Source organism: Siphateles boraxobius, unplaced genomic scaffold, assembly GCF_051911475.1.
Source record: "Siphateles boraxobius isolate OS27281-9 unplaced genomic scaffold, OSU_SipBor_1 12, whole genome shotgun sequence".
Classification (NCBI taxonomy): domain Eukaryota; kingdom Metazoa; phylum Chordata; class Actinopteri; order Cypriniformes; family Leuciscidae; genus Siphateles; species Siphateles boraxobius.
In genome coordinates, this window is record NW_027508722.1 from 20,751,185 (window position 1) to 20,774,046 (window position 22,862).

Sequence of the window (22,862 nt, forward strand, 5' to 3'; positions counted from 1 at the left end):
AATATAATATAATTTAATATGGCGGTGAATGTGCTGCACGCTTCTGTCCACTAGATGGAGCTGTAGGGTTAGTGCAGGGGAATTTGCACTTGGCACAGTTTTTAGACGTTAGCAGCGCGTCATCTTTGCTCTGCTGGCCCCGAGACTGAACAGAGAGGAGTTAAACCTGTGTCTTTACCTTATTGCTGTCCAATATGGGTAAGCTTAGCTTTTACATTAACTATTTCAAACGTTGAAATTTGAACTGTTCTGTCTGTTATTTTGCACGCATGATCATAAAAAGGGACAGATAATACTCGGGTGGTCTCGTTAAAAGTTTTTAGCCTTTAAACGCAAAATAGGAGCCTACTGCAGCTCCTCATTTAAATCGCTTTGTGAACATTAACAATAAGTTGAATTGGGTTTTTTCACCCCTTTGTGTTTCGAAAAAAGAATAAGAAAAAATGTAAAGTATGAATGGTGTTTAGCTCACCGCTAACCATTGCTAAACATCTCATACGTTTTCAATTGTCATCGGCATAGTATTTTTTAGAAAAGACGAAAGAGGAATAATAACAATAACTTAATTCAGTGTGCGCTTACTATTTAAAAAAAAAGCAAAACGGTAACTTAGTTGAACATTTTAGCCTCTCTGATTGTTTCCACACGGAACGTTTTAAAGAGCGTACACTGACGTGTCCAAATTCTAGCACATTTACCTGCTTCATAATAGATCCATAGTACGCTTTTCCCTTTACGTTTATGATTTTTTTGGATTTCTCTACGTAATATAACGTTTCTTGTCTGTAAATGAATAGATTACAAAATGTTTATAAATCTGAGTGTTCCCTCGTTCCCAAATGAACTCTTCCGTAATAAACACTAGCCCTTCGCGGAACCAAATAGACTAATACGTCAAGAACTGTACGCGTACATGTTCTTAATTCTTTCTTAATATATTCAATTACAATTCATTTCAGAGAATGATTTTTTCCCTTGCGTCAATTTAACAGCTTTATTTTAAAAATTATACATTTTTTAATAAAATTATTTAAATAGTATTTATCAGTATAATACCGAATACTGACTAATAAATAATAAAGTAATAATATTAGTACTATTACTGGTCATATTATTCTTAGATTTTTTGCCCTTGGTCTCTCTCTCTCTCTCTCTCTCTCTCTCTCTCTCTCTCTCTCTCTCTCTCTCTCTCTCTCTCTCTCTCTCTCTCTCTCTCTCTCTTCTTTTTGTTTGGGCAGGCCAATATGGTAAATTAAATGGTGTGGGGTCAACTGATGCAGTGGCTATTTTAAAGGGTTACATCAAATCAAAGTTAAAGGTGGAATATGCGTACTATCAACTGATTAAAGACGTGGAATCATTTAACTACACTTGGGGAGTATAAAAATGTTGATGTGAAATTTGCATTGATGGTTCTCTGCAAATTTATATCTAGGTGTGTTTTTGGTTGTTTTCTTTTTTCCCTCAAAGATTGAGTTGGGTTTTTTTCTTTTTTTTTCTTTTTTCCTATTTTTAAACTGTGGAGAGGGAGAGAAAAAAAATGTATGTATATATGTGGTATTTTTTGTATTATTTATTGTTATGAAATAGTGTGGTGGATATTTTGTGTAGGTTTTATGTAATTATGTAACTTCTTTTAACGAAAAATTTTAATTAAAGGATTGTTAAAGTCAAGTCTCTCTCTCTCTCTCTCTCTCTCTCTCTCTCTCTCTCTCTCTCTCTCTCTCGATAGCGGTGAACACAAGTACATCCCTGGTGTTGTCCAGTCTGCTGTCCGTGCTGGTGTTTGCAGGGATGCAGATGTTCAGTCGGCAGCTGGGCTCTTCAGAGTGGCTGACCATCCTGGGGGGCTTCCTGGGGTCTGTGCTGTTTGTCTGCTCTCTTACAGTATCCTTCTGCTGCTTTGTCATGCATACAGTTGTAGTTTGTCTAACCTTAAGGCTTAATATAATTTTTTTTCTCAGTTGGCTTTTCTGTTTTCGTTGTTAGTTCTTAACCTGCAATAACAGGCTTTCAATAACCTGGAGAACCTTGTCTTCGGGAAAGGCTTCCAAGCCAAAATCTTCCCAGAGAGTAAGTGAATGACTTAACCTTATGTTAAATACTGCTATTGTCTGGTGTATCCTCCTCCTCACTTGCAGAAAGTTCAAATGAATGAAGAAACTAACACTACCATTAAAAAGTTTTAAAAAATTGTTTCAGCAAGGATGCATTAAATTATTTAAAAGTGACAGTAAAGACTTCTTTACAGTAAAGGCCATAAATAAATTTATTTCAATTAAATACTGTTCTTTTGAACTTTCTATTCATCAAAGTATACTGAAAAGTCACAGTTACCACAAAAATACAAAAGCACAACTGTTATCTACATTGATAATAAGAAATGTGTATTGAGCAGCAAATCAGCATATTAGAAAGATTTCTGAAGGATCATGTGACACTGAAGACTGGAGCAGTGATTTCTGCTTTACAATCACAGGAATAAATTACATCTTAAAATATATTAAATTAACAAAACAGTTATTTTGAAACTCTAATAATGTTTCACAATATTACTGCTTTTACGATCAAATAAATGAAAAAATTTCACAAACTTACAGCAGTGTAAATTAAAAGATTTTAATAATGTACAAATACACATTTTGATAGATGAATGTAATCAGATTGAATTAAAATCTGAACGATTTTAATGAAGATTGAATATATGTACTTACCTGAAAAATATTTAATCTCTGTCTTAGTTCTCGTGTGCCTGTGCCTCTCTCTGTTTGCGTCTGGTTTGGTGCATCGTGTGTGCGTGACAACGTGGTGAGTTACTTTTAAAACGTTTAAAAGTTTTTGATTTTCTCCTTCGGTTTTCTTTTTTTTTTTTTTTGCTGGGGTTATTCCTTTGAAGTGTTGTTTTGGATAATGTTGCACTATTTCTTGATGATTATGAAAACTTTCTTGTATTATTATTTTGTGTAACTGTAAAATATGAAATTAATTGAATAATTTCTTTGTTTATATATGTATTTAATATATATTTATATAATTTTCTTTGTATAATTTCTGCTTAATTTAAACTGAAAATAAGTACATTTTACAAGTATTTAAACCCTTAACTCATTACTTAAAGCACTTTTACAGCCTCAAGTCTTTTGGAGTATGATGTGACAAGCTTTGCACAACTGTATTTGCAATTGCTGGCAATGTTCTGCCATTCTTCTCCTCAGATCCTCTCAAGCTCTGTCAGGTAGGATGGGGTCTGTCGGGGGACAGACATTTTCAGGTTTCTCCAGAGATGGATGATTGGGTTCAAGCCCAAGCTCTGGCTGGGCCACTCAAGGACATTCACAGTTGCAGAGTTGGTTGGGATGGGATCGTGCAGGTGATGAGCAGTGCCTGTTTTCCTCCATACATGATGCTGGAAACTGAGGTTCATTAGACCAGAGAATTGATTCTCACAGTCTGAGAAAAAAGTGTTTTCTCATGTGTCTTCACTGAGGAGAGGATTGAGTCTGGCCACTCATATCTGCCATAAAGCCCAGATCGGTGGAGTGTTGCAGTGATGTTTGTCCTGCTGGAAATTTCTCCCATCTCCATATATGACCATGAAGCTATGGTCACCACTCTTACCAAGGCCCTTGTTCATTAATTGCTCAGTTTGGCAAAGAGGCCAGCTCTAGAACCCCTGACTCCTGGTTGTTTCAAACTTCTTCTATTAAGGATTATGGAGGTTACATGCTTTTGTGAACCTATAAATGCAGCAGATTTTTCCCCCCAGATCTATTTCTTGACACAATCCCTGAGCTCTAGAGTCTCTGAGCTCTACAGGCAGTTCTTTTGACCTCATAGCTTAGTTTTTGCTCTGGTATGCATTTTCAGCTGTTAGACCTTTTATTTGAAGGTGTGTGCCTTTCCAAATCATACCCATTTGAATTTAACATCTACAAGCGCAATTGGAATGCTCCTGAGATAACTTTCAAGTGTCCCAGAAAAGGGTATGAATACTTATGCAATGTAATTATTTCAGTTTATTTTTAATAAATTTGCAGTTAAGGTTTAATTTGTCACAAATCAGTTTTTTGCCTTGTCATTATGGTGTATGGAGTGTAGATTTATGTGAAAAAAAGTAATTTAAAGTAGTTTAAGTCGTCAGCAACATAAAATATAAAAAATTAAGGGGATTGAATTTTTATTTATTGAACATTTTATTTATTTATATATATATATATATATATATATGTTCAATAAATTATATATATATATATATATATATATATATATATATATATAACGTTTTAGATTCACAACATCATCAGTGCCATAAACACTGATGATGTTGTGAATCTAAAACGTTTGGACTTCGCATTTGGCCTCTAAATAAAGTATTTTTTGTAAGAAAGCTTCGACTATTATGTGTGCGAGCTTCTCTTCTTGTTGTGGTAATCGATTTACACATAAAAAACTTGACTCATCCCACAGTTTTTAAAAACAAAAAACATTGTTGACAACCCACTTGACTTTTATAGGCTACCTGTCGAATTGGTCAAATATACCTCATTCAACACTGTTCATTTGTTCTTTCTTTCTCTGTTCTCTCCAATATAGCCTGATCTTCTCTGTCATCGCACTGTACTACATCAACAAAGTGTCAGCAGCTCTTTACCAGGCAGCACCTGCTCCAGCTCCTGCCAAACTCACCAGCAAGGGCAAAAGGAAGAACTGAAGCACTTATGACATCAGCCACCACGCCGCTGTATACTAAAGCTACGAAATCTGATGTGTTTGCCAAAAGCAGACTTTTATTATCCATTCCATCCACACTGAAAAATAACTAACACCTTGTCATACCATAGATGTATGGTTTTTGGTTCTGTTTACCAGATTGTTTTTGTTTAAGGGGTTTATTATTAAAAGTTGATAAAAGAATCAATGGCCCTTCAGAGAGCTCTTGTTTTCCTGTTTTAGCCGGCACAAAATGAAAATTCACTCATTCTATTTTCTAAATGCACCTTATTGATCTTATTTTGAACGATTAATTAATGCATATGTACCTTGTATTTTTTTTCCGGTGAAATGGCAGACTTCGCCCTAGTGACTTATGTTGGACTTCTCCAGTCATCTAGTCCACTTAAACCTGACGTTTTCTTAAATAAGCTCATATTAATTTCATTCAATCAACTGATGGATCAAACCAAGTCCACAGTTTGGAAGAAAAGTTTCATTGTGACTTTAATGTGAATTTTCTGTAACAGACCATATGAAAACCAGTTGATTTAGGAATTATTATTATTGCAGTGAGTTGTTAGACTCCAGATGACTAACCTGCCAAGTGATTTCAGTGTCCTCCACCCTTTGTGTATGCTAAACAGTGCTGGTTTCCTGCCTAAGGCCTCACATTGCATCCTGGGACTCTCAGCTGACTCAGTCAGTCCTGCTACTGACTCCACACAAAAAACTCAGTCATTGTCATCTTTCGACTGTATTTAACCTATTCAGTCCTTAAAGCTCAAACCACAGATAAGCTTCAAATTAGCATGGAATTAATGTGACTCTACCACATGTTGAAGCTCACCCAAATATTTGTAATGCATTTCAAATTAAAACCGTATAGCCCACAGCAGTAGTGAAACTCTGCCGAAATGGTTCTCCCAGGCTATATGAGCGTTTTATATTCAGAAGGACAAAAAACTAGTTCAGTAACTAGTTTAGGTATTTTCCATATCGATTTATGTCTTTTCTGGAGGGACTAATGCTGTAGTTGTGAAAGTTAATGTTTTCTCCTCTTCATGTAGCTTCTTTATAGCATTAATGCATAGATGTTTATCTGTTTTAGCCCTTTGTGGAAAAAACTGCCAGTCAGACCACTTAAAAAACGTCGTGCCCTAGCTTGAAAGGAATGTAACGAGAGAATTGTAGAGACAAAAAACCTCCAGAGATGTGCAAAGAATTCAACATGGTTACTATGACAAAAACAATCGCGCTTACTCAAAACACCATGTGTCATCCACCCATGACCGTTCTCTGTCTTCCCCTTTTCTCATGTCCTATACTAATAAATATTCAATTTAGTTTCCAAAGTGATTCAATGTATAACAGTGTCTGATAGTTCACCCAAAGATGACAGTTCTAGCATTATTTACTCACCCTCAAGTTGTTCCAAACCTGTATGAATTTCTTTCTGCTGAACACAAAAGAAGATATTTAGAAGAATATGGGTAACCAAACAGCCCATTGACTTCCAAATGGGAAAAAAATATTATGGAAGTCAATGGGGCTCATCAACTGTTTCTTCAAAATATCTTTTGTGTTCAGCAGAATAAATAAATTCATACAGGTTTGGAACAACTTTAGGGTGAGTACATGATGACTGAATTTTCTTTTTTGGGTGAACTACCCCTTTAAAGGCACTTCCTGTGTGCTGCAGACATCCCTTCATGCCTCCTGTGCATATTGAAACAGGCCATGTCTTATCTTTGCCAAAAACGGCGGCCCTACCCTTAAAAATAATGCCCTGCCAAGTATCCAATTCTAACATTTGTTCAAAGTGGAGAGTCAGAAATGTTGTGTTGTGTCAGACGAGAAGCATTGTGAAAGTTTTTGAGTCACACACTTAGGAAATGGTGGATAGGAATGAAAGGGCTGGTCCTCCTTGTGAAAACATACGGACCCATACTGAACATTCGTTCAACATGCATAGGAATGTACTGACCATAAAGTAGCACACACATTTATAAAAATAAATTCCACTGGTGCAAAATGCAATAGTGATGGCAACAGTGTTTTTCTGCTTAAAAACAATCTGTCCTTGTGAAAAAGGAGTACACCTTGCATACTTTTAAAAAGAGTACGGAAATAAAGGAATATACTGCAAAGTGCAAACGGAATGTAATGTTTTAGAACACTTAATTGCTTGTTATTTGAAATTAAGTGAAAACGTTTTATTACATTTATATTAAATTAGTTTAACTTAAGAGTGTTTTTTTAGCCTCTTATAGGACTTGCATACATCTTTATATGTAATTTGATAATTATATTGTCATTTAAATATGATGTACACATTTAAATAAGCATTCTGGTATTTACATGCATTTTTAATTACACATTTGTAATTAAACAATTTTTAAAAAAACACACTAAAATCATAATCAAGTTTACATATGCTGTAATGTGTTAGTCAGCACATCAAACTAAGAATACTTATTTAAAGCACTACAAAAGATTAAAAAAAAAGATTTCAACAATATTATGTACCTTAAATGAAAAACGTTTGATTTTCAATTATTTCAAAGTGCACTGAAAGTCTACTCTCTTAGTGGTCTTTTATTTTAATAATATAATATTATCTGCAAGTACATTTTAAAATATAAGATTTGAAGTAGGCTACACTACAAGTAAGCACACTTCTTTTTCACAAGGGTGGTTTGCTAAAACCTTCGATGGTCTAACTGGTTTCATGCGTGACTGATTTAAGGTGTGTTTTGTTCCGTCGGAGTTGATTTGAGTTGAATTCTTCGTTCATAAATCTTTAACGGGAGCACTATTAAATTAATTTACATACACATGCTTACATTCATTCGCGTTTGTACTGTAAACCCGTCATCGTTTTCTGTAACGTGAAGCCCTAAACAGTTAACATTTACAGTTCCCACCCAACCTCACACTCTTCATTCGGGCGGAGCCCCGGTATAAATTCCTGCTCTGCTTGACCAACTCTTGCACAGGACATTCAGTACATTCTTTCATCTTCAGGTGACGCTCTGCCTTGTATCAACGTAAGTACGCAAACTTTTACTATTCTGGAACAAGTTGACATTTAAATAAAGGCATAGTACAACATTGTTTTACTTAAGTTTTTACTTACTGACAGCGCTTTTTAAAAGTTTTTACCTTAGTATTGTAAAGTTCCTCTACTTGTTAAGTGATGTAATAAATAACTTTGAAATACGAACTGCACTTTTTAAATGGTGTGTGTGTGTGTGTGCGCGCGCGCGCGCGTGTATGCACAGATTTTATGGCCGTCAGTGTTACTTGTAATCTAAACGTTTTTATAGGTAGGCTATATTAAAAGTTCAAAATAACTTATTAATTCTGAAATACTTTAAACAATTGCTTGAGGATAAAGGCCTTCTAATAATAAATGCCTCTTTTTTTAATGCATCTATTTGGCATGACATCTGGTGGGCATTACTCACACTTTGGCTTATTTCCAAATGGAAAAATCCACTTCTGTTTCCCAATCTGCTCAATGGGAGGAGGACAGTGGCTGTTTGCATAATATCCAGCTTGATTAAGGGATGAGACACAAAAACTAATACATTATATCTCACTGTAAACAGTCAAAATGCCGTCTGATCTGGAGAGAGCAATGGAGACTCTGATCATGGTGTTTCACCGTTATGCCGACACAGAGGGTAGCAAAGCATCCCTGAGTCGCAAAGAGCTCAAACTGCTGATGGAGAAAGAGCTGTCTAGCTTTCTGAAGGTACACATTTCCATCTATCATACACCCAAGGCGGGACAACTTTAAACATTGGCTTGGGCACTGTAATGAATAGGGCCGGTATAGCACGACAGGGCCGTACCAAGCACGGGGCGTGGAAGAGCCCCCCGGTCCGTTCCCCTCAAGTGCGGGGCCTGGTACGGTCACACCGGTTGCACCGCCCTAAGGAGGGCCCTGAGCAAGGGGCCTCTGAAATCCATACCGAATCATTCAGATCTTCTTCATTTCTAACTCTTTTTCCAAAATCTTTGGAAACCTACTTATTATATTGCAAACATTTATCTTTTGTGTCTCCTAGACTCAGAAGGATCCTGCTGCCGTTGACAGGATTATGAGGGATCTGGACTCTAATGGAGATGGAGAGGTGAATTTTGAAGAGTTTGTGTCTCTTGTGGTGGGCCTCTCCATTGCCTGCGAACAGATCTACCAGACGCATAAGCAGGCAGCTGGGGTCAAAAAGAATTAAATAGCCAAACATGAGGGCAAAAAAGCCTGTTTTTCTGTTTCGTCATTTTGTTAATATGTTTTTTCACTTTCAGCCACATGCCTTGAAGTTGTTAGCCTATTAGTTACACTGTATGTATGTTTTCAAAAGATGATTTTTTTCATTTTTGACCAGTGATGTTCAAATTTACTCTAAGTTTTTATAAGTGTCAGCATTGGGCACAAAATATATTCTCAAAAGTCCTGTAAGTTCCACCATGGAAATAAACACTCAATGATTTTCCAGATTGTTTTTTTCCCCCTTTTGCCTCATACTGTTCTGGGCTGGATTCCAAAATACTTTGCAAAATTATTAGGATATCATATCAGACGTTATTCTAATGAGACTCTTGGAGACATTTTCAAAAGAAAATGAAAAATGCCCTTTATTAAGGGTGCAGACACATTGGAACTTAAAAACATCTTTGAGTTTGAGAGTATCAAATGCAATCTTAACACAGAATATTTACCAGAACTATGCCTGAGAACTTTTTCTTGAATGAATATTTATATAATAAGGATAAAAACGGTTAAATTTTTGTCCTTTATATGCACATTTCGCCATGATTTTAAATATTTGATTAGATATATCAGCATTAAATTCTCTTTACACAAGCACAAGGCTTGTAATTTTAAATTACTTGTGAGCTCTGTTACACTTTCTGTAGGCATGATTATGTCCCAACATACAGCATATTTATTTATTTTGGAAATAATTTTAAAAATGTTATAGTTTTTGTATGTTTCTGTTTTGCATTCTGTTTTCTGAGGCTTAACATGGTGACAGAAGAGCTACAAAACAACCGTTGCCTTTCCCAGAAATGACTGAAATTCTAATAGACACACAAATGGCATAATTACAACAACACAACACAACACAGGAATGCCAATCCTTAAGAGCAACCAGACTGGGGGAAACATCATTTTCATAAAAGAGTCAATCACAGACTTCAACAGTGACTTTGTGAATGTTTAAAGAGCAACTAATTCACAGACTGTCTTTATTATCTATCCACGCTTCCTTTAAAAGTTCCATAAATAATGGGATTCTCATTGTCTAACATAGTAACAATGAGTGATATCACAAAGATCTCTACCAATCCACTTACGCCTACAGTATGATACATCAGTCTGATACATAAATCAGATGATACATCATTGCCTAATATATAAACATTTAAAATATATAAAGATATAACCTAATTAGATAAATACATTTTATTGCCCTGAAATTAGTTTTTATAACTAAAATATTACCAAGAATATGAAAAATTATATATGTTGTTTCTGAGTGCTTTCTATTTTGAATAGATAATCCTCTGTTTACACATCAGACATTCAGTAAACACCAAACACAGATTTAACTTTGAACCACAGGCATATCAATATTTAATGCAACCCTGTAATGACATTAATGAATCTCATAATAAATCATTAATGTGTGATCTGTGGACCATCATACTTGGCTGTTTTTTTTTGTTTTGCAGAGTGCTTGCAAGCTGGCGTTTATTGTAGAAAACCTACACCTAAATTCATTTTATATAATAAAATATACTTTAGGATCTTTTGATTCAAACTATTTTTTTGGTTTTAAAATGTGCCCCCTCCCCCTCAGGAACCACCATAGACGGGGAACCACCGACAATGTGTGTGGGTGTGTGTTTGAAATCCGTGTAAACAGTCACGTTGCCTTGCAACCAGAATGACTCTTAAGGGTGTGTCAGCCACATGAGGTCATCATGGGAGCCAGTGTGTTTTTTTGTTTGTTTTTTCCTCCGTATGATTTGTCTGGACTTAAAATACAAAAATACCTACCTATAGATCTTCAGTATAACTATAATCAGTATATCAATGCAATACAACTACAATTATTTTTACCATTATTATGCACATATTTATAATAGTTGATATAATACATAATATTACATGATGCACAAACAAACTGAATGGTACAAAGACACTTTTGTTTAATTTTAATTCTTGTAAAAGGGGAATTAAAGTGTCTAATGTCTGTCATGTGACCATATAGACCTTATTCACAGCAGCGCCATATTTGTTAATGGGAATGAAAGCAAGGTTGTGTGAGGGATTGACGTAGGCTACATCTCTTCAGTCAGTGTACTGGTGTTGTGTTTTTGGCATGTTCTGCTGGCGAAACACAGCATTATCTTTCCACAAAAAAAAATAATCAGTAGACCAAAAAAAAACCCAGACAATATTAGCTGTGTAAAATTATAAGCGACCTCTGAGCTTTAGCTTCTTACAGCGGATGCCACTGAAAACACTGAAAGTCTATCACAGCCTCGCTTTCATAACTTTCGTGGCGCAGTTATAGTTATAGTTCAGGAAGGTGATCACTAGATGTCAGCAGTATTCCACACGTCATGAGTTCTTCCATCAACTTGCTCTTCCTTTTCTCTCCTACTTTTATATTTCTCTGTCTTGTAGACAAGTAACCCAACAATTATTTTTTCTTCTTCACAGATAATATCAAACATGTCTGTAGGTTAAATTTAGACCGCTGTTTTGTTGAATGGATTATTTTAAAACTGACATGCTAACAAACACATTTGTGTTATGTCTGATAAAGTGACACCAATGATTACTTTATTTTACTTTTTTACTTTATTAGGCCCCAATAGTAGGCTATTATCATTTTTTGTTAAACTATTTTAAGACGTGTTAGAGTGCAATTACAAATTCTAGTAGCTACTGAGTAGCTTCAACTTATTAGGGTTAGGAATAGAAATGTTAGTTTATGTTATATTTATGTTATTAATGTATGCATAATTTACTGTTATACAGTAAGTACATGTAACAAGGTCCCTGTTACACACGGTCACTAAAATAAAGAGTGACCTAGTTTTTCTGTAGAGCTCATGATCTCTCGAATCAAATCCTCATGGCTATGGCACCTATACATATATAATGGCTCCTATAATGCTCCTTTTTTTGTGTGTGCATATTTGCTAAGGTGTGTTTGTGCAATATTTAAACACTTGAGGTCATGCTTACCTTACAATGTAGAAGAACCTGCACTGAACAAAAGATAATTAAATAGAGCACACTTAAAAGCACACACCCTTATTTTTAATACTCCACAGCCTAAAGGTCTTTCTCAGAGGTTAGAGGTAAAGATTTCGCTGGGGTTTACATTCACCGGCATTTACTTTGCTGTTGGTGTTACCATCTTGGTTATGTTATGCAAATATATAAAAAAGATTCTGTGATGATCAATAATGGAAGATATATGATAAATATGTTTGGTTAAGTTAATTAGAAAGGGTGTGTCTGTTTATCTGGCTGTATACTTCTTCGGTCTCCAAGTAGACTATATTACAACACTGGAGGGTGAGTCAGTGTCTTTGTATTTATGTCATGTAGAAAAAGCTTAAGGGAAATACTGAAAAATCCTGTTGCTCCACAACAGAGCATAAAGATGAGTAGTCACTGTCTAGTATGGTTTTGTGCACCATTGCATGCATTATTGTCTGCAGATGGCTTCATTATTGTTAGCGTTTCTGTGTACTAGGGATAACGCATTTATATAGTCTCCTTTAAAAATGACCATTTTGCAAATATCAGGCATTCTTTGAAGTCTGAAGACTAGATTTAGAGAGGATAAGTGTGTCTCTGTTTACTGCAAATATGAAGCTTTCTTTTGAAGCTTGTGATTCAAGCCTCCACGAAAATATAAACAACAACGTCATAGCTACACAATGAGTCTTTCAGCTTTTTCCTAAATGTTGAAGATGAAACATTATTAAAAGAATGGTTAAAGAAAGGGCATGCAGTCACTTCAGAAAAATACATGTAACTATGGCGTTCAGGGTGCATGAGACCAGTTAGTTCAGGCTTTCACAATTTTCTTCGTGGAAGGAAGGACAATGGGCAACACCCAAAAGAGCGAAAGAGTCACTCATGCCCTGTAGTGTGACTCAGATTCCCCATGCAGTCTAACTTGGGAAATCCCCAATACATTGTTTTTTTGTTTATTTACTATAATCAAATTGCATAACCATGGTAAAACACAGCAGAATATCATATTTTAATCTAAAAAGTGTAACAGTGTATTGTTTTACAGAGCATGAGACGACTCAGACTGGATTGGGTGTGCTACGAACATAGCCCAAGAATGAATCATTCCTGCCACTGTGTGCGATTGTGTTGTGGAGAGTAAAATCTGTGCTTTAAAAGCAGCAGACGATTTACTCCAACAAAACATCTGCATAACTTCTCTGGAACCACAACACTGAGGTAAGTGCAAGACAATAAGAAGAGAGAAAGTGCAAAAATCAGGAAATAGAGATACAAAAACAGGGCAGAACAAAAGAAGATTTTAGAAACAGTCTAGAGAAATTTATAGCAAGTTTTATTCAAAGGGATATATCATTCAAGTTCTGTAATTATTTACTCACCATCATGTCATTCCAAACTGCATGAAATTCTTTCTTCTGTGGAACACGGAAGAGGAGATTTTTTAAATTATGTGAATTTATGTCAATTATGTTTGTCCGTACAATGAAAGTCAATTGGGTCCAAAATAAAGCAACATTTTGGAACCCACTGACTATTAGTGTACTGACAAAAACATTCTTCAAAATCTCATTTCATTCAGACCCTTTTTTTAACAATGCAGCTAAAATTTCATTCCTCAGTTACAGACCATCATTGTGTGGGTATGTCTTACAGCAAATATAAATGTATTGTTTGCTTTGCATTGGCCATATACCTTCTTTATGGTGACTTTAGGATGATCCATGTGCATGAAGAGGTTCTGACTGGCTTTAGAACTTCATGAATCTCTTTCTTATAGAAATGACTAAGCTGGAGAAAGCCATCGTGGCCATAGTGGAGGTGTTTGAGGAGTATGCAGGAACAGACGAGAAGAAGTCCCAGCTCAGTAATGCTGAACTTGGACAGCTTATTAAAGCCCAACTCACCAGTCCTGAATTTAAGGTTAGAATGAGAGGTATGCATAAAAAAAAAGAAAATGTTTTGAGAAAGATAGTCATTGGTTGGGGGAAGTGAACACCTCCAACATGTTGCAACAAATCCATTGCATAATGTTGTGCAATTACTGTGCAGTAAAGGCTTATTATGGCAACCTGGCATGAGAAGCGTTTACCCAAATTGCACGATGGAAACTCAAAAATATTCTTGCTCTTCATTCCTGCTCTCATTCCTTTGCTAACATACTTTTTAGGATCTCATGCAATGCTGCCCTTCATCATTTGTTTTTGCAGCTATGAGTGGGATGCAAGTAACAGGATTGACATTCCTCCCTCTATGTCTGTCTCAGGATAAAGTGGATCCCGAGAATATTAAGGAGGCGATGGAAGAACTGGATAAGAACCATGATGGAGAAGTGAACTTCCGTGAATTCAGTCAGTGTATTTCTGGTCTAGCCAGGGCCTACTATATGAAGAAGCACGGCAAGGAAAAGAGCAGAGGGAGGGGCAAAGGGGGTCAGGACAAGTGAACAAGTCCTTCACACACTTTTCTCACATGCCTCCTACAAGGTCCCAAAGTACCTCTCAGTGTCTCACAATGCATTTTTTTATGTTGCCAACAATTTTATATGGTGTAAGACAGTATGACACAATACAGAAATGGTGTTATGACCTCTCTAATTAACAGTGTCTACTTATATACATTTTGCAAAAGTGTAATTTATAGTTCTGTGGACACTAATAAAACCCTCTTGTGATCATTCATGTGTACTTCTCACTTTTTTCTCATTTAGTTCTCATTTTCAATGACATAATATATACCAATTGCATTTATTATATCACGTAGGCTAATTATTTTTTAAATTGCTCAAAATAACTTTAAATCAATGAATGCATGTTATATTTTAATATTAAATTATTTGTGTATGTTGGGAGGGCTAAAATAATATTTATATTAGTTATACATTATATCACATTTTGGGGGGTAAATTACATATATAATTTATGTCAGTTATTGCATGTTATGCTTCTTGTGAAAAAAAACATTTGGACAAAATTGGGACAATTAACCCGAATGAACCAATTCATCCTACACTCAGACACACGACTGAATCATTAACAGTGGTTCTGCATGATGGAAACATGTTAGCTCTACTCAAATCAGGATAAACTTGATTGAATCAAGTTATTTGGACATGTACAGTAGGTCCGTTAACACCAAGGACGATAGCTATAAATAGTTCTAAAAAGTATTCACAGTATTAAAGAATAGCAGAGTTCACACCACAGCTATAACGATAACAGCACAGAGAAACAATATTGTTGGAATCCTTTTCAGAATGATTGAATCAATCTGAACCATAAAAACATAGACAGCAAATCAGAATCCATTCTGCTGTAATGAGCGTAAGCATTTAAAGTGACAGACAAGCACGCGCTTAGAATAAACAGAATGATATCTTTATAGTTATCGTTCTTGGTGTGAATGGGCCTTAAGTTTAAGTCAAGTCACCTTAATTTAGGCCTATATAGAGCTTTACACAATACAAACTCTTTCAAAGCATCTTCACAGGCATCAACAGAAAAATAATGAGTGATGAAAACAGTTCAACTCTGCTGTAAAAGAGCCCTAAAAAGACAGTTCAGTCAATAAAGATCATCAAATGTGTAAACAAACAGTTCAGTTCAGATATAAAGCAGCTATGTAGAAAACAGTGATGTTGTCGTCCAGCTCAGTTCTTATCCAATAGTGTCAGTGCATCCAAGACAAAAATATTGCTGAATATTAAGTGTTTACACTAAGCAAGCCAAAGGTGACAGCAAGGAACCCAAACTCCATCTGTGACAGAAATGTCACAGAGTAACCAATGAGTAAAAACTTGAGAAAGCAGGCTCAATCTAGGGACCAGTTCTCATCTGGCCAAATGAACCAACATATGGTGTAATTCCAGGCTGCATCTCAAGTCAGATTGTGGATTGGTATCATTCAGAATATTTCATCCAGTTTGTTCTGCTTGAAGACTGGGATACATCACACCGGAATATGTTGGGGAGGAGTCGAAGCTGGCCATAGGGGTCTGCTGCAAACTTAGTTGAGTTTACTCATTTCAGTTCATCAATAAATACTTTTGAGTGTATATAAAAATGTTATAAGAATGCAACAAATATTGTTTTTTTCCTTCTAATTGGACTTTTTGTACTCAATGGCAGTTGACCTACTTGCTCCATGCAAACATGCATGCAAATGTGTTCTAATAGGAGAATCGGTTTGGAACATTATTTGGCACAAATGATTCTGTCACACCTCCTTTTTACAAATGCTGTCATCCTGTGAATGTGCAGTAGCCTTAAAAAAAACAAATCTCACAAAATGTTTTAGGTAAAGTAGGCCTACCCTATTAAAAAGTCATTTAAAAATCTTTCTGAAAGAGTCAGAATTTAAATCTTTCTTATTTACATTAAATATATGCTATATTTTAATTAAATCCATTAAAAACACACATATGCACAAACACAATTAACCTACCCTACCATGCATGCATTTCATAAAGGCCTAGATCAAACAGAGGTGTGCTTTGTTTGAAGTATCTCATTGACTTATTCAAATTCACACTTCTGCTGCAATGCAAAGGCAAATAACTCACCCATTTTGATTATAGGCAATCCAGCTCAGCTGATTGTTGTCAGGCCATCAGTCAGTTATGTCACACTTACAGACCCAAGATGGAATTTAGGACTGTAATACAAAATAAATCAATAATCAAATTCCCAATATAACAGTCAAAGAGAGCAAGATAATAGATTGTTACGTAATAGCAGTTTTAGAAGGCCTGGGTGTGTTTCAGGAGCAGGTTTGAACCGGTTTCAGCCAACTGCTACGAATTATTTTCTCACATTGGTGTATGAATAGGCTATACCAAAACGTTACAACATGTTCTGCACAGAGAAAAGAAAAATCTATGTGAAATGCCCCCCTAATAGTCGATTAAACATTAGATGACGAGAAGAGGCTTAGACGATCAATATTTTAGTTGCTGTCACTTTAAAAAAAAAAACTCCACAGGAAGTGGCAAAGTCATGCAGTCCGTGAGCGGCATATAGTTAACTGTGGGTCCTTGTTACAGCAGTCTATGTCATGCAGGACATCCAAACATTCACTTATCCATCGACCTCAAACATGGTTTATCATTTGAACCATGTAAGTAACTTGGCCGCTCGCTCTAACGTGTTTTAACGTACTGTTTTTCGCATACTATATAATAAGGAATTATTCGATTTTGGACGCAGCACAAGTGTTTGTGCAGAGTGTGGAAGCTAAAGTATAGCGCACTTACTGCATGACACGGAGACGCCAGCGCTTTCATGATAAGTGGAAACAATCATTTTTGGTTATGCAGATAAGTGTAATACTGTCACAGTGTGATGCAAAAGAGAAGTCAAAAGTTCCAATGCAAACTTTACTTACAATATAACTCAAGCAGGTACATCAAAGACAGGCAGAGGGTACATCAAAGACAGGCAGAGGGTACATCAAAGACAGGCAGAGGGTACATCAAAGACAGGCAGAGGGTACATCAAAGACAGGCAGAGGGTACATCAAAGACAGGCAGAGGGTACACACACTTAATACAATTTAGATCTGACAATGAACAAGGCAACACACAGGCCTTAAATACATATGGAAACAGATCAGGGAAACGAGACACAGCTGACAAGACTAACGAGGTAACAGGTGAGACAGATGAACTAATGAGGGTTGCCATGGAAACAAATGCAAGCAAACAAACACTGAGATGTAACAAATACATTATTAGAAACTGAATACTTTTATTTTTGTAAACTCACAATAGCAGCTAAACGTTGTGCTTTTGTAAAATATAGAAAACAAAAAGTTTAGTAGTTTAATGTGTGTGTGTCCCACAGTATATATTTAAGTAACTAAATTACTTAGTCGACTAAAGGGCTTCAACAACTGTATTTTATGTGTAAGCTTTGGCAGTTTAGACACACTCTATCGTTCATTTGTGGAAAGCATTTTGACTTTTAGCTCTATTGCTTGGTACTCCTCCTCACTGTCTGTTGCAAATAAGAACAAATTGAATAAGATTGTTAATATGGCTAGGAGGATTGCAGGTAAACAGCAATATGGTATGACAACATTATGTGTATCTAGAGTTGTGAGGAAAAGCCATGTAATTCTTCAAGATGAATCGCACTCTTTGTGGGGCATATGAGTTGTTACCATCTGGTCGAAGGTATAGGGTACCATTATTACAGACTTCCCGTGCACAAAGATCTTTAATATCCTCCAGTATAGTTCTGTTAAATAAATACTCGTGATATCACAGTTGTCATTTTCATCTTTGGCAGTGATTTTTCTGTTGCGACAGGGATGTTGTTGATGTCTGTTGTATTTTGTAAGGTACTTTTGGATTTTTAATGTTTGTCTGTATTTGTCATTTGGTGTTGGTGATGACTGAAGGGTGCCACAGACACAAAAAGAATTTCCGAAAGGACAATACAACTTAAACTTACTAATGGCTTAAATTAACAACTAGTCAACTAGAAAAATCTTTAGTCAGGGGCAGCCTTAGAAATTAGGATGTAAATGCTTATTTTTTTGCATTAAAATATACATTAAAAAAAATGATTACTATTAATTTGATTTAAAAAAAAAACAATTAAAAATGGACAAGAATTTTAGTATGTCTTATTTAATTTATCTTCCTTCTACTTTAATGAAAGCAGCATTTGCATGATAAACCTGTTGTTAAACCGGTCATGTTGTCATGTTCTCTAGCATGATTTGAAAAGATTCAAAAGAACATCAAGAACATGTGACCATTTGTACAATAGAGTTAACATAATCAGTGTCACTAATTTATTTTATTAATTCAAAAAGTGCAGAATATTAAATAGTTAAATGTACATAATAATGTTTTTTTTTGTGTGTGTGTTCACAGACATATTAAGCCGCACTATATCAGTTCATTCATGAAACATGCTGCATGGAAGCTTCTTGCAGGGACACCTGTCTCTCTGCAGTATATATTGTTTTTCCCAGAGTGCAGTCCCTGTCCTCCACACCTGTATAGCAGTCTAATGTAAGAGCGAACACACCCACATGTTCCTAAACACACAAAGCACACAAACAGCATCTCGATTAGGCTTGTTTACACAGGACAGATGGCATTTGCTTGGAAGAAATACTCTGCACCCCACATGATGAAACCTGGAAAAAAAGTCATAATGTGAGGGAAACTGCACCTAGCACCATAACAGTACAATTGTATTGCACTTACAGATTTAAAAGTATATTCTTAGCAAATGCATGAGTGTATTTACTGTGTTGTTGGTGACGAGACTGAGTAGGTGTGTCTAATCTTTCGACTTGTAGTCTACAGTATACTTATGTTATAAAGTCCTTTATCGCTTACTTGAAGGTAATTTGCTGTAACTCAATGTCAGAACACACTTGGTCTGTGACTTCTATGACTTTAAACCACATTCAAATACTGGCTGGCTCATCTTTTGCCCGCTTAGATGCCTGGTAACTTGCAGGAAATAATTTCCCTTTGGCACTTTCCATAAATCAATTATTTAAATTAAGAAGAGAGCAAAATTCAGAGCTTAAAACCAGTCATTGTTCAACTTCAAGAACAAACGAAAGAAAAGCCAACTAAATGCAAACAAAGACACTGAACAAAGACACAGAACAAAGACAGAGACATAAGCATAAAAATCCTAAATGTTCAAAGGTGATATATATAGGCAAGAGTTTAAAATGCACATTTACATAAACCTATGTAGCAAAAAAGAATACATATAACAACAAAAGTGATTTACCCTAGAAGACTGTCACTGTAATCACGGTGTAATATAAAGTTTCAGAGCTGTAATGGGAAAAGTATTACATATACAGATCTAACACTGCCTGCAGGCTTCTGACTGGAACATGGATTTGGAAAAGTGAATTGAGGTAATTGGTGCACATAGTGACTGTTCAAGCAGGGCTACATTAAGGGTTTTCATATTGAATTAGTAAACCCTGGGTCATTCTAAACCCCGGGTAAATGGAATTCTGGGTTATCTTGCTTCACGTTTCACACTGTTCATATAATTTACCCAGGGTTAACAATTAATCCAGGGTACTCATAAGCCGACGTTTCACATTGTACATTCCTAAACCATGGGTTAACAGTCTTATTTGCAATGTCAGTGTCATTGTTTGGATGAACGCAGTACACAACCAGTTTACATAAAAGCTCTAGCATTGTGCATCCTCGTATTGGCGACTGTACTATCGAGTTTATAATGAATAGACATTTCAGACTATAAAGGTAAGAATGAAACGGTCTCTTCTTCACTCAAATTGTTGCATTTTCTGTTAGCATTTGATATTTTTCCATTCAAATGCTGAATTTACTATACAATACAAAGTTGCCTTGACTGTCCAAAGCACACAAATATGTACTAGATTGGTTATCTGTTGCTAAGTGTCTATCTGTAACATTCTAACACTGCATCGTTTCACACTGTACAAGTATGGCACCACGATGTTAACACCCCAAAAGTTTAATAACCCCGGGTAAAAAACGGTGCTAATCCCCTTTCAAAATTACAAGTGTGAAACGTTCCTTTACCCGGGGTTAAAAGCAATGTTTTCATTAAGCGCAGTGTGGAAAGCCCTATTAAGACTAACCAGAGACCCCAGGGCTATTAGTGCCGGAGGGGTCTAATACACCTTCATTTTGCAGACTCTGCAGAGACCTACTGATTGCATGATCATTTTGCACATGTATTTCTATTAATGCAGAATTAAATGCAAAAAAACTCAAGTTCCAAATATAGGTGTTTCTACAGTAAAATAAAATTGTGATGCAGCAGACTGTAATCGTCATCACACCATATCTGTTCGCTTTGCCAGATGAGAACTAGTCTCTGAGCCTGCTTTCTCCCAAGTTTTTTTTACTCCATTTCTGTCACATGATGTTTGGGTTCCTTGCCAATGTTACCTTGGGACACTTAATATTCTACAATATTATTGACTTGAATGCACTGACACTATTGGATGAAAACTGAACTGAGCTAAACGATGACATCACTGTTTTCTGCAGAGCTGCTTTATAGCTGAATTGAACTCATTTCATTATTAATTAACTTTACACAGTTATTAAACGGAACCGAATCAACACTGAACTGAGCTCAGCATGCAGAACAATAAAGCTATTGTCTCTTTAGAGCTGCATTACAGAAGAATTGAATTCAGTTTGCAGCACTGATCATTACTTTCCTGTTTATTAAAGCTGCTTTGAAACAATCTGTATTTAAAGCGCTATATAAATGAAGGTGACTTGACAATTTCGGCATACTAGAAACATACTGACTTTCACTGTGTAAAAATGGCTCACATGGTATAGCAAGCCAAAAACAAACATACATCCTGTGGAAAGTTTAAAATGGGTTGCTGGCCTTGCGGTAAGATTAGTGAGAGATGACTGGATGACTGAACTATGACTATAACTTAGCCAGGAACAATGGTGAAGATAAGAAACACAGAGAAACCTCAATACCACACTACCTCAGTCACACTCACAAACAACACACACTCACACTTTTGGCTGTTCTCTAAAAAGCGTGATTAGTAGTTAACTGCTTTCCAAATAGATAGTATTTTAGATAAGAGGGAATAAATGTGGTTAATTTAATTTGTTTGGGGGACAAATTGGACAGTTTGTTGCAAGTAAACGTTTCTGAACAAAGGTAATTAAACAGTCCTCATATTACTCTTTTAAAATTCCAATTGATTAGAATGTTATTCAATATTCTTTATCACCATATAGCGCAGAACAGTTTCAGTTTGTGTCAGTTGACACGGTTACAGTTTGTATTTCCAGCGTGATGCATCAAAATCAGGATTTGGCTGTACGTAACCTTGGTGACGCAAGAGTTCAGAGGATGAGCTATAAAGAATGATCACATCATACATAAAGGTAATCATACCGTGCTAAACCATGCTCACGTGGAAATATAACTGGAAACGTTCCTCACCATGTGAGGATGCTCTGTGTAGTGGGTAGGTGCTAGGGCTCAGAGGCCTTAATAGGATTGTTGTAGTGGACATTTAAGTCCTATTTTCAATCGATATCCACATAATGCTGTTAAAATATTTTAATGATTCAATAAAATTCATCAATTCATTGATTCTACCATTTAAAATCTGATTCAAGGCTAATCAGATTTTATTCTATATACTTGATTTATATTTTATATTGATAGATATGTTGTTATATCTTATGTGTCATTATACTCTGTACAGTGTGTAACTGTTTTATTTGTCTCAATCTGATTGTAATGCAGCATTTCAGTTCCAGGCAGCGTACCCTGTAAGCTGTGCAAATTACAACTAAGCAAAACTTCACTTGACTTTACTTCACCTGAGACAAACCTCATTTTTAGTGAACTCAAGAGCAGAGAAAACATAATGGAAGCACACAGGAGAGTAGAAAACAGCACAGGACAAGCAGCTTAAAACTGGAGGATTTCCTCTGTAAAGTTTACTATGCCAGTGTCCCAGGGTGGAGAAGCTGGCAGCAGGAAAACATTTTCTTTTATCAGCCAACAGAGAGAGAGAGAGAGAAAGGGTGGGAGAGGAGGAAACACAGAGAGACAAAGAGATACATGGACGATGGAGGGCAGTGTGAACATTGTGTGTGATTTTCCATTCTGATGTACAAAAGAATAGAAGTTAAATAACAAAACACAGGAAACATCAATACATGCACACAAACACTACCTAGCTAACAAAAATGTTCTGGGAACACTTTTCTAACATTCCCATAAATTTATTTCTGTCATGACAACTCTCGGAGTGTTTGGCATGGTAATGGATATGACAATGTTGATGTTTGGTCTAGAAATAGATCTGCTGTGGTGCT

The 22,862-nt window shown here is 35.9% G+C and overlaps 3 protein-coding genes across 3 annotated transcripts; all 3 read left to right on the top strand.

The window, feature by feature from the left end:
* Positions 1–49: 49 nt before the first annotated feature.
* On the top strand, positions 50–6,867 carry krtcap2 (keratinocyte associated protein 2). The gene is made up of 5 exons (XM_077211246.1): positions 50–198; positions 1,733–1,887; positions 2,010–2,073; positions 2,742–2,808; positions 4,594–6,867. The coding sequence occupies exons 1-5, from the start codon at positions 195–197 to the stop codon at positions 4,709–4,711; spliced, it is 408 nt and encodes a 135-aa protein (XP_077067361.1). The 5' UTR covers positions 50–194; the 3' UTR covers positions 4,712–6,867.
* Positions 6,868–7,482: 615 nt separating this feature from the next.
* On the top strand, positions 7,483–10,430 carry s100a10b (S100 calcium binding protein A10b). The gene is made up of 3 exons (XM_077211284.1): positions 7,483–7,760; positions 8,325–8,470; positions 8,787–10,430. Exons 2-3 carry the CDS (start codon positions 8,330–8,332, stop codon positions 8,952–8,954), a joined length of 309 nt encoding a protein of 102 aa, XP_077067399.1. The 5' UTR covers positions 7,483–7,760; positions 8,325–8,329; the 3' UTR covers positions 8,955–10,430.
* A 1,641-nt stretch (positions 10,431–12,071) lies between these two features.
* On the top strand, positions 12,072–14,684 carry s100w (S100 calcium binding protein W). The gene is made up of 4 exons (XM_077211272.1): positions 12,072–12,322; positions 13,056–13,228; positions 13,788–13,930; positions 14,274–14,684. Exons 3-4 carry the CDS (start codon positions 13,790–13,792, stop codon positions 14,451–14,453), a joined length of 321 nt encoding a protein of 106 aa, XP_077067387.1. The 5' UTR covers positions 12,072–12,322; positions 13,056–13,228; positions 13,788–13,789; the 3' UTR covers positions 14,454–14,684.
* Positions 14,685–22,862: the final 8,178 nt, after the last annotated feature.